Source organism: Notamacropus eugenii, chromosome 2, assembly GCF_028372415.1.
Source record: "Notamacropus eugenii isolate mMacEug1 chromosome 2, mMacEug1.pri_v2, whole genome shotgun sequence".
NCBI lineage: Eukaryota > Metazoa > Chordata > Mammalia > Diprotodontia > Macropodidae > Notamacropus > Notamacropus eugenii.
The window spans coordinates 129,524,176-129,540,864 of NC_092873.1; the positions used below are offsets into that span (position 1 = coordinate 129,524,176).

The following is a 16,689-nucleotide window of genomic DNA, read 5'->3' on the forward strand; positions in this document are numbered from 1 at the left end:
AAAACAGTTTGTTGCTGGGTAAGAAATAGGTTGATCAGATTAAGTACAAAATGTGCAGAAGCAAATGGCTACAACAACCTAGTATCTGATGAATCCAAAGAACCCAGCTTTGAACTACAGACTCACTAGTCAACCAGAAACTCTTGAGAAAACTGTAAAATAAAATAGTCCAGCCAAAACCAGGTACAGACTACCATCTCATACTGAGTACCAAGACAAACTACAAATGGATGTAGATTTACATAGGAAGTGACATCAGAAGCAAATTAGAGGAACATGGAAGAAAATGTCTGTCTAGGAGAAGAGTTTATGACCAAATAAGAGAGAGGGTCATAGGAGGTAAAATGGACAATTCTAATTACATAAAATTAATTGTTTTTTTCACAAAGAAAACCATTGCATCTAAAATTAGAGCACAAGCAGGAAATTTGGGGAAAAGATCTTAGCAAGTTTCTCTGGTAAAGAGCCATTCTCCAATTGATATAAAGAGGCAGTTTGTAGAAGAAAGCAAAGCCAACAAGTTATAAAAAAAGCTCTAAGTCACTAATAATTAGGGAAAGGCAGATTAAAACAACTGTGAGGTACCATCTCACACCAAACTTATTGGATTGGTTAAGATGACCAAAAAAGTAAATGACAGTTGGAGGAAAACAGGTACACTAGTGCACTATTGGTGGAACTGAATTAGTCTAGCTATTCTGAAAAGTAGCTTTGAACTATGCCACAAAGAGATCAGAGAAGGAGGAAAAAAGACCCCTGTGTACAGAAATATCTATAATAGTACTTTTTATAGTGGCAAAGAATTGGAAACTGAGGAGATTCCAATCAATTAGGGAATGACTGAACAAGATACAGTAGATGAATATTATTTTGCCATAAACAAAGGGGGAATGTTTTCAGAAAAACCTGAGACTTGTATGAACTAATGCAAAGTGTACAGAGCAGAAGTAGGAATACAGTATATGTGATAACAGCAGTATCGTAAGGATTATCAACTTTGGACAAAGGAAAATAGGAACTCTGATCAATTCAATGATCAATCACAGTTCCAAAGAATTCATGGGTAATATGTTATCCACCTCCAGATAGCAGGTACAATGGACTCAAAGTACAGATTGAAACATATTTTCTTGGATATAGCTAATGTGGGAATTTGTTTTGCATGACTATCTGTATTTTTAAGAATTATGTGTTTCTTATGTTCTCAGTTGGTGGGGAGGGGGAGAAGGGAGGAAGAAAATTTAGAAATTAAAATAGAGTTTTTAATAAGTCACCTGTTAATAGTGTCTACCATATATCCTTTTGGAATTAAGCCTCAGAAAATGTTTTGTGCTCAGGTAGGACTAATGATTTTTCTGGCCATAAGTAGTAACTACTTAAACTCTCGGCCTCAGTTTTTTCATCTGTAAAATAAGGTTATACTTGATGGTTTCCAAATTATGACTCTAGTTTTCAGGTGAAATAATAAATATCAATAGTTAAAAATCAGCAACTTTTTCATCATTAAGTTTTTGAGTATACTGGTACGAAAGATAAAGGGAAAAGAAACTTTAAAAATCAGCTTTTACTTATTAGCTTATGTTCAAGAATGTATTTTCTAAATTACTTTTATTTTACTCAAGGGAGAATATATGTACAAAGTTTAGATTTTTTTATTTTCAGTAGTTTGACAGTTTTTTTAAACAAGCACCATGGACTCTTAATATGTTAATTTTCCTTAAGGAACTTCACATTTTTAAGTAAATTCTTTATTTTTTTATTTAGTCAACTTTATTTTTATTTTTAAGTAAATTCTCTACTTTATTTCAATTAAGGTATACATGAAAAGCAAGAGTTAAAAAAGAAGAAAATGGAAAAAGCAGGATTGTCTAATGTGCACACACCCCCTACTCCTACTTCCAAACCTTCTGCAGACCAGATTAGACAAAGTGTCAAACACTCTCTCAAAGACATTCTCATGAAAAGGTAATATAATCATGATAGTGTTGTAAAAGATAGACCAATCTTCGGTTAGTTTAAAAAAAAAAAATTTCTTGTTGTTTTAAGACTTACAGATTCAAATTTGAAGATCCCAGAGGAACGAGCTTCCAAAGTTGCAACAAAAATTGAAAAGGAACTTTTTTCTTTTTTTCGGGACACTGATGCCAAATATAAGAACAAATACAGAAGTTTGATGTTCAATTTGAAGGATCCTAAAAACAATGTAAGTAAGTTCAATTAACTTGTTCCAAAATGAAGAGTTGTTCTTCTAATATTGTACTTGTTCTTCTAAGGAATGTATTCTAAGGAATTGTATTGTCCTTCTAAGGAATGTTCTTCTAATATTGTACTTGCCATCCGTGTTGTGGTAGAGATTGTTCAGTGGTGTATAGACCCCAGAGTTAGTGTGGTTGGAATAGGAGCGCAGTACCTGGTTTGGTTCACTTGGTGGTGACTAGCACAGGAATTCTTAGAATATCAGGAGAACTGATTGATGACTTTCTGTTGGCCAGGATCATTTGGGAAATAGGGCTAAATAATTGAAATCATAAATCACAATTTTGGGGTGTTACTGTGACTGAGATCATCCAGAGGGTGAGTGCAAAGGATTGTTGTTATGCCAAGCTCAGGACACAGCCTGCTTGCTGGGTCTTAGCTGGGTTTTCTAATATCTTGACATTGGGCAAGTCACTTAATCCTGTTTGCCTCAGGTTCCTCATCTATAAAATGAGCTGGAGGAAGAAATGGCAAACTACTCCAGTATCTTTGCCAGGAAAACCCCAAATGGGGGTCATGAAGAATTGGACACAACTTTTAACAACAACAACTTAAGAGTGAGCCTAGGAAAATGGTAGTGCTATTAATAGGAATTGATTAAGTTATTTGGGGGGAAAGCAGCTTTGGGAATAGGTGATGAGTTTAATCTTTTATTTTCCTTTTGGTTCTTAAGGAAGAATGCAGAAGATGGTCTTTGTCTGATTCCTTCCATTAACACGTAGTAACTCTAAGTAAGCTACCTTTTATCTGAAGGTTTAGTGGAGGCTAGAGCCTTTGCCATGTGTAGGTAAAAGAATCATAAAAACTAGATCTACTGTACTGATAGGTCAAAAGGTCATAGAATGAAAGCAGGAAGGAACCTTAGAGATCACTGAAGCCAACACTCTCATTTATCAGATGAAAAAAATGAGATAATTCTTGGTGAAAGATAGATCAGTTTTTTCCTTGGTAGAGAAAGCTTGGCAAGAGACATCCTGAGGTCATTTTGAGACTATTTAAGGATGAAAATGGAAGGAGATAATAAACAGATTAAAAATCGGGGAAAAATTGTCAGTATTGTCTTATAAAATCTTCCTATCTGTGAGAGCGAAACTACCACATTTAGACTCTTAATCTCAGAGTCTTCCATGAGCTTCATGATGAAATAAGAGTGACAGTAATGAAAACAAAGATGGGAAAAGCAGCTGGACTAAGTATACAGTTCATGCTTTTGAGAACGAGAGATTTCTTCTCAAGATAACAAGAGGGGGAAGGACAGATACTTGGGAAGGGAGGAGAATCTAATGTAATTATTGATCTCAAAAGGCTATTGGGAAAATTTAAACTACCCTTTCCTATCTCTATAAAGTCTTTGAGCATGAGGAAAACATGTATCACTGGCACACTTGATGAAGGTATGAGAGCAGGTAGATTTTGCAATGGTATTTTACAGTAGACTTTACGGTCACAGAATTGACTGAGAATCTAGAGATTCCAAGATCTCATTAGATTTATTTGTTCACTAAAAAAGCAGTTCATTTGTTAGGGCAAAATGCGGCCTGATAAACTTTCCTCCATCATGTATGCATAACATCAAAATCATTCAAGATTCATTGAAATACTGGACAACAGAGAGAAGATAGTGTCCCTTCAATTATTAATGTCAAGCAAGGCATAAAATAGAGATGTGTATTCCTCAAAAATGTTTTGCCACAGAGGCTGGAGCTAAGGTGGCTTAAAAAAGGCAAGGACTCATCTGAGCTCTCCCAAATTCCTCTCCAAACAACTTAAAATAATGCTTTTAAAATGAATTCAGGAGCTGCAAAATCAACAGAAGGATGGGTTGAAACAGTTTTCCAGTCCAAGATAACTTAAAAGATTGACAGAAAAGGTCTACCTCAATGGGTGAAAGTAGAACACAGTCCAGCATGGGCAGCACCCCTAGAAAAGCCTTCACAGGCCTTGGGATGAGTGAATTAGTTGCAGCAACTTCTGGAATCCTAAACCCACAGACACTGAAGGGGCTGGGCAATTGGTCAGAAGGAAATTATAAGGGTGAGTTTCCTAGTCCTAATTTCAGGACTTTATTACATTGCTAATATAGGGATTCGGGTCACAGTCCCAGGGCAGAAATGAGTACTTTTGGTTGCTCATAAGACATAGCGCAGGAGAGTAGTAAACATACTTATCCTTTCATCATATCACCATGAAAGAACTAAAAACTTTACAAGTCCTGAGAATTAGCTCTGAAAACAGCAGCACAGAAATCCTGAAACTTGGACCAATCCCTCCTCCACTTCAGGAGCAGAGCCAACTTAAACATAGTTAAAAGTTAAGAAACAGACTGGAAAAATGAGTAAAACAACAACAGCAAAAAGAACCTAAACATAGAAAGTTACTGTAGTGATAGGAAAGTTCAAAACACAAACTCAGAAAGGAAAATGTAAAAATGGCTACATGTGATACCTTAAAGAAAAAATGTGAATTGATCTCAGGCTGCAAAAGATTACCTGGAAGAACTTTAAAAGTATTTTAAAAATCAAGATGGTAGAAGAAAAATTGGGGAAAGAAATGAGAAAGATACAAGAGAATGAAAAAAGAGGTGCAAAATTCACTGAAGAAAATGGCTCCTTAACAAGTAGAATTAGCCAAATAGAAAAGGAGATATTAAAAGTTCACTGAAGAAACTAATAATTAAAAAACAGAATTGGGCAACTGGAAGCTAATGACTCCATGAAATAGCAAGAAATAATAAAACACTTAAAAATGAAAAAAAATTGAAGAAAATGTGAAATGTCATTGTAAAAATAACTGATTGATCTGGAAAACAGATCCAGGAGAGATAATTTTTCAGATTACGTAAAAATCCTGACTAAAAAAAGAGCCTAGACATTGTATTTCAAGAAATTATTAAGGAGAACTGCACTGGTATTTTAGAATCGGAGGGTTAAATGGAAATTAGAAAGATTAGAAAATTAGAATTAAAAATTAGAAAGATCACCTCCTGAAAGAGATCAAAAATGAAAACTCCCAGGAATATTAAAACCAAATTCTAGAGCTCCCAGGTCAAGGAAAATATACTGCATGCAGCCCAAAAGGAAACAGTTTAAATATTGTGGAGCCACAGTCAGGATAACACTAGATTTAGCCGATTTTACATTGAACGATGAGAGAACTTGCAATGTGATATTCCAGAGAGCAGATGAAGGAGGATTACAGCCAAGAATCACCTGTCTAGTGAAATTGAGTATAATTCTTTGAGGGGAAATGGATATTTAATGAAATAGAAGACTTTCATGCATTCCAGATCAAAAAACCAGAAATGAACAGAAAATTTGATTTTCAAATATAGGACTCAAACACAAAAAGGTGTGAACAGAAAAGAGAAATTAAAAGGGATTCAATAAGGTTAAACAGTTAGTTTACAATCCTAAATAGAAAGATGATACTTGTGACTCCTAGGAACTTTATCATTAGGGAAGTTAGAAGAAGCATATATAGAGGGCAAATATTAAGGAGATGAGTAGAATTTTAGAAAAGTTAGGTATGATAAACTCTTGAGAAAATTGAGTAGGAAGAGAAAGGATTATATCTTTTTCTCAGTGATAGATGGCACCTACACAAAAATTAACCATGTCTTAAGGAAAAAGCAGATCAATGAATTGGGCATGCAAAGCTAGAAAAAGAACAAAATAAAAATTCCCAATTAAACATCAAATTGGAAATCCTGAAAATCAAAAGAGAGATTAACAAAATTCAAAGTAAGAAAAAACATTGAACTAATTAACAAATAGGGGAGCTAGTTTTATTTTTAAAAAGCATAAAATAGACAAATCATTGGTTTAATTTGATTTTTCAAAAAAGAAAAAACCAAATTGCCAGTATGGAAAATGAAAAGGATGAATTCACTACCAGTGAAAATGAAATTAAAACAGTGAGCTGCTATTTTGCCCAATTGTATGCTAATTTACATCTGACAATCTAAGTGAAATAGATTAATTTTTTTTCACTTGTTTCAGTCATATCCAATTCCTTGTGACTCCATGTGGGGTTTTCTTGGCAAAGATACTAGAGTGATTTGTCATTTCCTGCTTTTCATTTTACAGATGAGGAGACTAAGTCAAATAGGGTTAAGTGACTTGGCCAGGAAGTATCTGAGGCCAAATTTGAATTCAAGAAGATGAGTCTTCCTGATTTCAGGCTGTCATTTGTATCCCTTGCACCACCTAGCTGCCCCATGCCAAACTGCCCAGAATAACAAAAGAGGAAATAAAATACTTAACCCATCTTACACAAATTGAATTAGCCATTAATGAGTTTCCAAAGAAAAAAATCTCCAGGACCAGTTGGAGTCACAAATGAAGCCTACCAAAAATTTAAAAAAAATTTTCATTCCAATAATATATAAACTATTTGGAAAAACAGGCAAAGAAGGAATCCTGCAAATTGCTTTTATGATACAAATAATGGTGCTAATATCAAAACCAGGAAGAAAACTGTAGATCAGATTCCCTAATAAACTCATACATTGTGACCAGGTGGGATTTAATTGAACATATTAATAAGAAAACCCACAAAAGTAATATGATTATGTCAATAGATGCAGAAAAGACTTTTAACCAAATGTACAAAAATGATCATTCCTACTAAAAACACTAGAAAGCATAGGACTAAAGGGAGCTTTCCTAAAATGATACATAATCTCTGTCTACAACCATCAGCAAGCATTATCTGCAGTGCCAGGCATAAACTAGAAACTTTCCCAGGGAGATGAAGAGTGAAGGAGCCCTTTATTACCCCTTACTCAATATTATTCTAGAAATGCTAGCTCTAGCAATGAGAAAGAAATAAGGAATTAGTATAGGCAATGAGGAAACAAAACTTACTCTTTGCAGATGATATCATAGTATACTTAGAGAATCAGCTAAACCTAGAGAATCAATTAAAAAAGAAGGTGAAGTAATTAATAACTTCAGCAGAGTTGCAGGATATTAAAAAACAAATCATCAGCATTTTTGTGTATGACCAACAAAGTCCAGCAGAGAAAGCAACATTCCATTTAAAACGTAGACAACCTAAAAAGCTTGAGAGTCTGTGTGCCAAGACAAAACCAAGAAATACATGAATGCAATTACAAAACATTTTTCACACAGACATCTAAATAATTGGAAAGATATTTATTGCTTGTGGGTAGGCTGAGCTAATAAAAATGACAGTTTCTATCTACATTAATCTACTTATTCAGTGCCATACAAAACTGCCAAAAATTATAGCACTAGAAAAAGTTGTAACAAAATTCATCTGGAAGAACAGAAGGTCAAGAATAGCAAACAAATCAATGGGAAAAAAAGTGAAGAAAGGTGACTTAACATTATCAGATCTCAGACTTTATTACAAAGCAGTAATCATCAAAATAGTGTGGTACTAGCTAAGAAATAGAGTGGTGGAACAGTGGAATAGATTGTGTACACAGTACACAGTACACAGTAATGACCATAGTGATCCAGTTTTTAATAAATGTGTAAAGATCCTAGTTTGGGGGATAAGAACTCACTATTTGACAGTAACTGCTGGGAAAGCCTTTTGGCAGAAACTATATATGCAGACCAACATCTCACACTGTATGTCAAGATAAAGTCAAAATGGTTTAGACATAGAGGGTGATACCACAAGCAGATTTTAAAAAGTGTGGAATACCTGTCATATCTAAGGATATGGATATGGAAGAATTTATGACCAAAGAAGAGAGAGCATTACAAGATATAAAATGGGTAATATGGATTACATTGAATTTAAAAGTTTTTGCACAAATGCAACTAATGTAGCCAAGATTAGAAGGAAAGCAGAAAACTGGAGAAAATAATTTTACTGCAAGGTTTTTTCTGATAAAGGCCTCATTTCTAAAATATATACAGAACTCAAATTATATGAATACAAATCATTTTCCAATTGACAAATAGTCAAAGGGGTATGAACAAGCAGTTTTTAGATGAAGAAATCAAAGCTATCTATAGTCATAAGAAGAAACTTCTATTATCGTTAAAAGAAAAATGCAAATTAAAACAACTGAGGTACTACTTCACACCTGTCAGATTGCCACTGCCATGGAGGAGGATGTCCAGCATATTCCAAATGGAAGAAGGATACTTTATATATAATGAGGGTCCTCTATATGAATTTGTTGATGGATGGTATACTGATTGCATAAAGCCCCCCAGTACTTGACAACCCCGAAGGCCTGACTCATTGTATATCCTAGTAAAAGGATCATCAGTCTAGAGAGCTAGAAGGGACCTCAAAGGTCACCTAGACTAAGCATGTCATTTCTTAAAATCAGAAATTGAGACTCAGGGAGGCTTAAGATCCTATGGGTCAAAGGTGGAATTTGAACTTAGGTTTTTGATCTTTGGAGTTAATATACTTAGTACCATGCCATCTCCCAATACATATATCTTAAACCCTGCAGATGGAGAGTAAACTGGAGCCAGGATTGAATAGGTGGAAGTGAATAGACTGGATTCCTTTTGGAAAGTTATTTAGTGCTTTTGATGACTTACTCTAAGGAAAGTATCTTTTCAATACCAGGATTCTTCCTTTGATATTCTGGGCTTTCAGATTTTGGAACGTCGCTATTTTCAAAGATTCAAAATCTTGGATTTCCTAGAAGTCAGTGGAGTGATAATGTTATGGGTCTAAAACATTTGCACAATATAATAATGAACTACACCCAAGAAGTAGTGTTTAAAAAAATCAGCAAAGTGATGTACGACTACAATAGTTGAAGGGCTTTTTATGTGGAAAGTGATGAAATTCATGTTCATTGTTACCCACATAATGTTAAGAGACCTTGAAGAAAGCCCTTAGTCTGTCGGGAAGGCTTTTTGTGGAGGATTTTGGGAAGACATGGGTGAAATTTACTCAGGATGAAAATAGAGGGATTAATTTTGACTGCTACCATTGAACAGTATATTTGATAAGATTTTGTCTTTAAATATAGAAGAGATATAAGAAAGTGATGAGACTTGAATATAATTATAAAGCTTGAGAGAAAGGTAATGTCAGTGTCATATATAGAAGTTAGAAAGGAAAAGATAAATGGAAAACTGGTGAAAGAACAAGAGTAAGGTGGGTCTAATGAGGAAACGTTTTTTCACAGCATTTGACTGAATTGAAGGCTCTAATATAATTCTTCTTATTAAGAGAAGATAAGTATGGTTTCCAAGAAAACAATAAAATTTAAAAGTTTTGAGCCATTCAAATCCTTTCTACCACTTCCTTCTCCTTTCTGTGTACTTGAGATCCTAGATGGTGTCATTTTTCTTTGTGTCTTTCTTAGTACAAAGCACCTTGCTTTGCATAAGATATGCACCTAATGTTTATAGAATTTCTCTTCTATTGTACTGTTTTTATCATTATTATTTTTATGAACAGTACCTTAAGTTGAACAATTGAATTCAACAAATACTTGTTATATGGTGTTGCCTTCCAATATAGTCTTTTCTTTTTATTAGTCTCTACCTCCCTCAGCAGCCCACAGACTGGAAAGCCTAAATAGGAGGACAGTCCTATCCTGTATTCCCTTCTCAGGGATGGGGTGACAGAAGAGAGAAAGAGCTAGGTTATCCATCCCTCTATTTCATTCACTTCAGTTATCCACTCTCACTTTTACCCGTAGTTTCAGAAGCCTTGCTTGTGCAGGGCAAGAATTGGAATAGACCTGAGAACAGAAACAGAATAGCAAGTTGGGGAATGCCTACATCAAGACTCTTCCAGCTATATCCCCAGGGAGGGGGAGAGAGGAGAGCCTAAAAAGGACCTGGCAATTAGACTCTACTTTCCTCAGCTGCCCAGGAGATAGAAGACAAGCCAAGAGCCCATGGAAGGCCTTGGCTGCTAGGCTCTGAGTCCTTCACCAGTATTTAGGCAGGAGGACCAATACGGTAGCAGAACCCCAAAGAAATGTTCTTCCCTTTCCTTTCTTTCTCTAGACAGAATGATCCCTAGAAGAGGGCCAGAGCAAGGGCATAGAATCCATCTTCTGGGATTTTTCTCAGATTCAATCAAAGGTGTAGAAGCAGGAAATTTTAGCCAAAAGAATTCAAAGGGATCTTGGACCTTCCGCTACAGTTGATCATTCAGAACTCAGGGTTCAAATTAGTAGCCCTTTTACTAAACATATATTGTAGCACCTTCTAGTTGAGGCAGTTCTGAAGTTAATTAAAAAGCATTTCAGGAGAATTAAAAACAGGTGAAAGCCACCAGCAAGATGGTTAAAACCAATTGTCAAGGAGGTTAGTCGAGGTATTCCAAAGCACCCAAAACTGCTTTTATACTCTTTTTGCCCAAAGGACTCACAGTTTCAAATATCCTGGGAACAAATTTAGCACAAACTGCCCCACCCAGGAAAAAATCTTTTTTGGCCTCTACAATGTGTCTGGAAGGAAGAATGATGAAGCAAGGACAGAATCCCCAGTTTTGGGGATCTTTTCCAGGTACAAGCCAAAGGAGGTAAAAGCAAGAAGGAGGCCTTCCTGGGTCCTAATTTCTTTGTTAAGAGCAAGCTAGGCCCCCGCAAATGGGCTCAGATGCCTGGCAGGGAGAACCTCCAGGATATTGAGGTACTGAGGGGAAATGAAAGTCTTAATAGAGACTTTAGCCCAGGCCTTGATCCTGTGACCTGCTAGCCTTCTGACTCCTGTCAGTCTGCTTGTATCAGTTCAACTTAATGATAGCATTCTGCCCCCCATACTGTGGCTTAAACTATGCTTCTCTTTTACTTATGACTCTTTTCTAAAGAAAACCTATTTTTCCTACAAATTTTTTTTCTGATTGGGTGTCTCTAGTCACTGTCTAGGTGTCTAGGCACACAAATGTATTTTTTTTTTCTTTTCACTTTTTCTTTTTTAAAAAATTTTTTTTAAAAATTTGCTTTTAGTTTTCAACATTCATTCTACAAGATTTTGAGTTCCAAATTTTCTCCCCATCTCTCCCCTATCCCCACCCCAAGACACTGTGCATTCTGATTACCCCTTCCCCTTCTATCACACCCCTCCCTTCCCTTATCTCATCTTCTCTCTTTTCTTATAGTACAAGATAGATTTCTATACCCCATTGCCTGTATTATTTCCCAGTTGTATGCAAAAACAATTCTCACCATTTGTTTCTAAAACTTTGAGTTCCAGCTTCTCTCCCTTCCTCCCTCCCCACCCATCCCCACTGCAATTCAATATAGACTATATATGTGTACTTTTGCAAAAGACTTCCATAATAGTCATATTGTGTAAGACTAACTATATTTCTCTCCATCCTATCCTGCCCCCCCATTTATTCTATTCTCTCTTTTGACCTTGTCTCTCCCCCAAAAATGTTTACTTCTAATTACTCCCTCCCATTTGCCCTCTCTTCTATCATCCCCCCTACAACTCACTTACCCACTTCTCCCCTCAGGAGCCACTCAGGGCTGAGATTCAGATCAGCCACTCAATTCCCCCAGGGTCTTTAGGCTGAGGGTTCCTCAAATGGACGCTGCTGCTGCCGCTGCCTGGTGCTAGGGCCAGACCAAGTTCCCTTCTCACCCAGGTGAAAGAGCTTTCTCACTGACCTTTGAAGCTGTCTTTGGCATTTGTGGGTTGAGAAATCTGGGAACTACAGCTGCTGCCTGTGATTCTGCGCCCTGAAACCTGCTCTAGTCCTGTCACTGCTGCGCTCTGCTCCAAGCCTGGTGTGATCCTGTTGGTCTTCCAGGCTGCCTTGGGCCAGAAATCTTTTTTACTCTGTCGTTTTGTGGCTTCTGCTGCTCTAGAATTTGTTTAGAGTCATTTTTTACAGGTATTTCATGACCTATGAGAGTAGAGCTAGAGCAGGTCCATTCTTCACACCCAGTTGTATTCTTGAAGGTCTTCTGGTATGTCAGGGCCTTCTCTCTCCTTATTTGCTGTTTTTTTTTTGTTTTTTTTTTTAGTAAGATGTTAAGAATGTCAGATTTGGAACTAAAAAGATCCGGGTTTAAATTCTACCTGTCATATACTAAGTTGCTGTGTGATTTGGGGCAAGTCATTTAACCTGAGACTCTTTATCTTCATTTGTAAAAGAAGGATGTTACTTTTAGTAAGTACCTCAAGGAATTGTGAGGCAGAAATGAGATAATGCTTGTAAATATTCTTCACACTTTAGAAAGTGCTGTAAAAATGCCAGTTTCTGCTTTTAGAAGAAATTTGATTATGGAGAGAATTAAAATTTATTAGACTACTGTGTGCCATGCATGATGCTAAATCCTGGGGATATGACACTGGTGGATTTTACATTCAACAGAGGAAAACAAAAAAGAGGAGGAAAGAGGTTTTGATAGGAGGAAGGGGGAGGTACTTGTGGGGAAGAAGTGAGGGGCAGACAGGTCCACTGGTAAAAAGGTGCAGTTGTCTAAAAATAAATTGAGCTGGAAATGAAGTGTCCTTGGTTGGGTTCCCTCCTATAATGATGATCTTGGTTAGAGACTAGCCAATGAAAGAGAGCAGGTCCTGGGATGACAATATCTCAAGATGAGAAAGGATGCTGGTCAGAAAGTGAAAACAGTTTGAAAAGTGAAGTGCAAATCGAAAAACTATCTTTTGTATTGATTACGATTTTAACGAAAGCACAAATTTATAAGTCATGTGATAACTTTATCCAATATTTGCAGTATGTACTTCTGTAACAATTTGTAAAGTTCGATTAAGGCAAGACTTTTATTTTCTTTGAAGTGCCAAGCATATTAGATGATATATTTATTATGAATTTCCCCTTTAGAGTTTCTATTTCCTTTTAAATTCTTTTCCCCATTCTTAATACTTCTAGATTTTATTTAAAAAAGTACTGAAAGGAGAGGTAACACCTGATCATCTCATAAGAATGAGTCCCGAAGAACTAGCTTCTAAAGAATTAGCTGCCTGGAGACGAAGAGAAAACAGACACGTAAGATTACATACGTAGATGTGTATGTGCGTGCACACCCATATTTTTAAGCTGTTAAATGTGGTAGAACTCTGTTCCTATTCTTTGGCTCCCTGTTCCACATTCTTCCCTGCCACTTTAAACACTATTTCCTTATGTCCTGGAATTGCACCTATTCTCATATCCTGATCTGTAGAGTTTTTTCTTCATTTATCCTCCAATTTTTCAGTTACCAAATTTATTGATATTAGCTCCCCTGCTCTTTGTCTCTTTATGCCTTTCCTATGATCTTACCCAACTGTAGCCCATGCATTCTCATTTTCTAATGTTTCCGTAACAAAGACCTTGAAGTATTAACTATTCTAAAGTATTATAGAGACAGAATTGTAAAGATTGTAGTTTGTGCATGCTTTTAGTCACAGCTGTTCCTTTAGCATAACAGCAGCCATACTGACATAACCAGGATGGCTGTTAGCACAGGTTCTTAGATCTGCTTTACTAGGAAAGATAGCAGTTTAAGGTGGACAGCAGTCCTTTTTAATTACATTGAAAGAAGTGAGTATAGAAAATACAAGCAGAGAAATAAAAGACCAACAGACAGGGCTCTACTGCCTGGATCAAAGCAGTATTGCTATATACTTTACATGCATCTCTGGATCGAGAGAGCCTTTACATCTGAGCAGTTGGGGAGTGTGAACATATGGCCACTCAGAGTTTCGACCAAGTAGTCACAAAATCCTTCTCACAAGTGAACCTCCAAGGTAAAATACCAACCTCCCAGTATATATAACAAAGACTTGGCTCCTGATTGACCCAGAGTTAGTAGGCACAAAACCTCCTTGACTCAGCACAGCTGTGAATTATCAGGCTTCAAAAGAGATTGAACCTTCTGATGTTCATAATTTAACCTGAGTCTGGGAAACTGAACTCCAAAAAGAAAACAAAAAAATCCCACTTTGCTTGCTGTTACACCCAGTCATCATATATATACCTCTATTAAAAAAGTAGACCCAGTGTCAGTTCTGAACGGTAGAAGACCATAATTTGTTAGATGTTTGTACACATTTCCCTTTTTGTCATAGTTATTCTGTCCCCTTTGAAGTATAAAATAGGAAAAAAATGCTTTACTTTAAATATTTTCTTTCATATCCCTCTTCCCCCCAAAACAACTGCAGCTCGCAAACATGTACAAATACTTTTCTGCATTGATATGTTAGTAATGGCTACCATGATAGGTCTTTTGATCTATTTAAGATCATAAAATTAGTCTTGCTCTCAAAGGTAGATAGAGAGCAACCTACATGTGAAGGTAGCTAGCTTCCATTTGATTTACGGTTTAGCTGAGTACTTTGTTAATTTTTTGCATTAAGTTGAATATGTTATACTTGTCAAAATAAAATGTATGAAATAAAAAAAACAAGGAAACAGGTATTGCTTGATTCTTGGTCACAACATTAGTGTAATCACAGGGAGAGGAGAGAAAAGTTAGCATTCACTTTTTTTACTTCATCTTTCCCTTCTATCTTCCCATCCTGTAACATCATGGGGGAGGTGGGGAGACAAGGTTGGCAGTTGGGGTAGGGTTACTCCTTGAGCTCTCTCTCCCTTCTAATTTCTTACCTCCTCACCTCTTGTCATCTAAGTTTGGTGCACTGTTAATTTAAATTTGTACTGAGCAGTTTTATTGAGGGCAAATTGGTAGTAGCTATTTTGAATTTTTGAGAATTCAGTGAGTTTTTAACTTTGCTGGGACACTGGTAAGTGAACTGAGATTATATCAGCTTTGTCTTTTAACCCCAAATTTGAAACTTGAAAACAAATTCTAAATATAAACACCATCTCAATTTGAATATCACTTTATATTTTACCTTACTCATTTGCCAATTCACTTAAAAATATGATTGAATCCACATTTGAGTTTTTATTTTCATTCTTACAGCTTTTTTCTTCTGAGAATTCTGAATGATGAATAACATTTAGGAAATAATTATTTGCTCTAGACTCTCTTTCCATGTACCCTTGAAAAGCAAAGAAATAATTTCCCATGATTTATTTTCCTTCTTTAATTATTGCCCAAATTGATAAATTTCATAATTTATGCTTATACATTGAAAATTATATGAATAGAAAAACATTTAATTTGCAGACCATTGAGATGATTGAAAAAGAACAGAGGGAAGTGGAAAGGCGTCCAATCACAAAAATTACTCACAAAGGTGAAATAGAAATTGAGAGTGATGCTCCAATGAAAGAACAAGAAGAAACCATGGAAATGCAGGTAATTACAGATATCTCCTGCTTTCTAACATTGAAGACAGTAGTTAATTTTAGAATCACAACTTAAAATGTGATTATATTTGAAATAGAAAGAAAACTAACTTCTTATACTACAAATTGTATATGAGCCATTTTAGTAGCTTAGTTTTGTTTTTTTATATAGAGAATTTAATTCTTTCATCAAGTTTATTTGAAGAGAAGTTTAAATTTATACTACAGTTTTTTCTGGACTTGTTATTTCATCAGGAAATTCCCTCTGCCAATTCAGATTAGGAATTCTTCTCACATTTGTCTGTTTTTTTTAAACGTTATATTTTGTAGTCATAATTTAGAATCATTGAATAATGAACACAGTTGTGAATGACAAAGTCTTTATTTTCTGAATAAAATATTCTAAATAATTATAAATAAATGTTCCTTAACTAATTAAATTTAATCGAAAACCTGTGAATAGTTAAGAAAATCCTTGTGGCATCTCTAATTCTGTAAATTTTTGGGCAGTGTGGACAAGGTTGGAAGGAAAAATCATCTAGGAAAAAGTACTGAGTTAGCAGTTCTGCATGATTTTAGTCCCTGAAGGCACAGTAGTATGTAATAAAACTGGTTTTGCTGTCACTTTTCTTAGGAATCTGCTACTACTAAGTCTTTGGAGAAAGTGGAAGATTTAGAAAAAGAAGAGGCTGACTCTTTGTCTAAAGATACCACAAGCCAACATAAAAATCATCTTTTTGATCTTAATTGCAAGATATGTATAGGTAATTTTTAAAATGTGAAATGTTTTCTCTATATGAAGATTATAATGAATCATAGCTAGTAGAAGAATATTAGAGTGCTTGCTGTGCTGGTTGATGTTGCATTGTTCTAAGCCATACAAAACAAAAATGATAACAGCCAATACCTATGTAGTGCCTTACGCTTTACAGTGTGCTTTGTTTTCATGTTCTCTTTTGAAACTTAAAACAGTTTCATGTTTTTTTCTTCCTATAAGATAGAATTCAAGTACCATTGTCTACATAAGACCTTTTCCTAATACCCTAACTGCTAATTTTACTACTTTGCATTTATTTGTACTTTGCTAATATATTTTTAATTCTGTGTATGCTTAGATATGTACTTGTTTTTTCCACCATAGAATGTAAGCTCTTTGCTAGTAGGAATTGTTTTCATTTTTTTGAATTCCTGTACGAGTACATAGCACATTGCCTGGTTTAGTAAAGGGACTTAAATGCTTGTTGATTGATTTAGTGC

General features: G+C 35.5%; 1 protein-coding gene across 9 annotated transcripts in view; it reads left to right on the forward strand.

The window, feature by feature from the left end:
* PHF3 (PHD finger protein 3) overlaps positions 1-16,689 on the forward strand; it is a 107,491-nt gene that overhangs the window by 75,895 nt on the left and 14,907 nt on the right. For all 9 annotated transcript variants that reach the window (XM_072642554.1, XM_072642549.1, XM_072642557.1 and 6 more), the window contains 5 exons: positions 1,815-1,965; positions 2,047-2,203; positions 13,069-13,185; positions 15,311-15,442; positions 16,067-16,196. In XM_072642554.1, the coding sequence (XP_072498655.1) occupies positions 1,815-1,965; positions 2,047-2,203; positions 13,069-13,185; positions 15,311-15,442; positions 16,067-16,196 (687 nt within the window). The remainder of the gene's footprint in view (positions 1-1,814; positions 1,966-2,046; positions 2,204-13,068; positions 13,186-15,310; positions 15,443-16,066; positions 16,197-16,689) is intronic.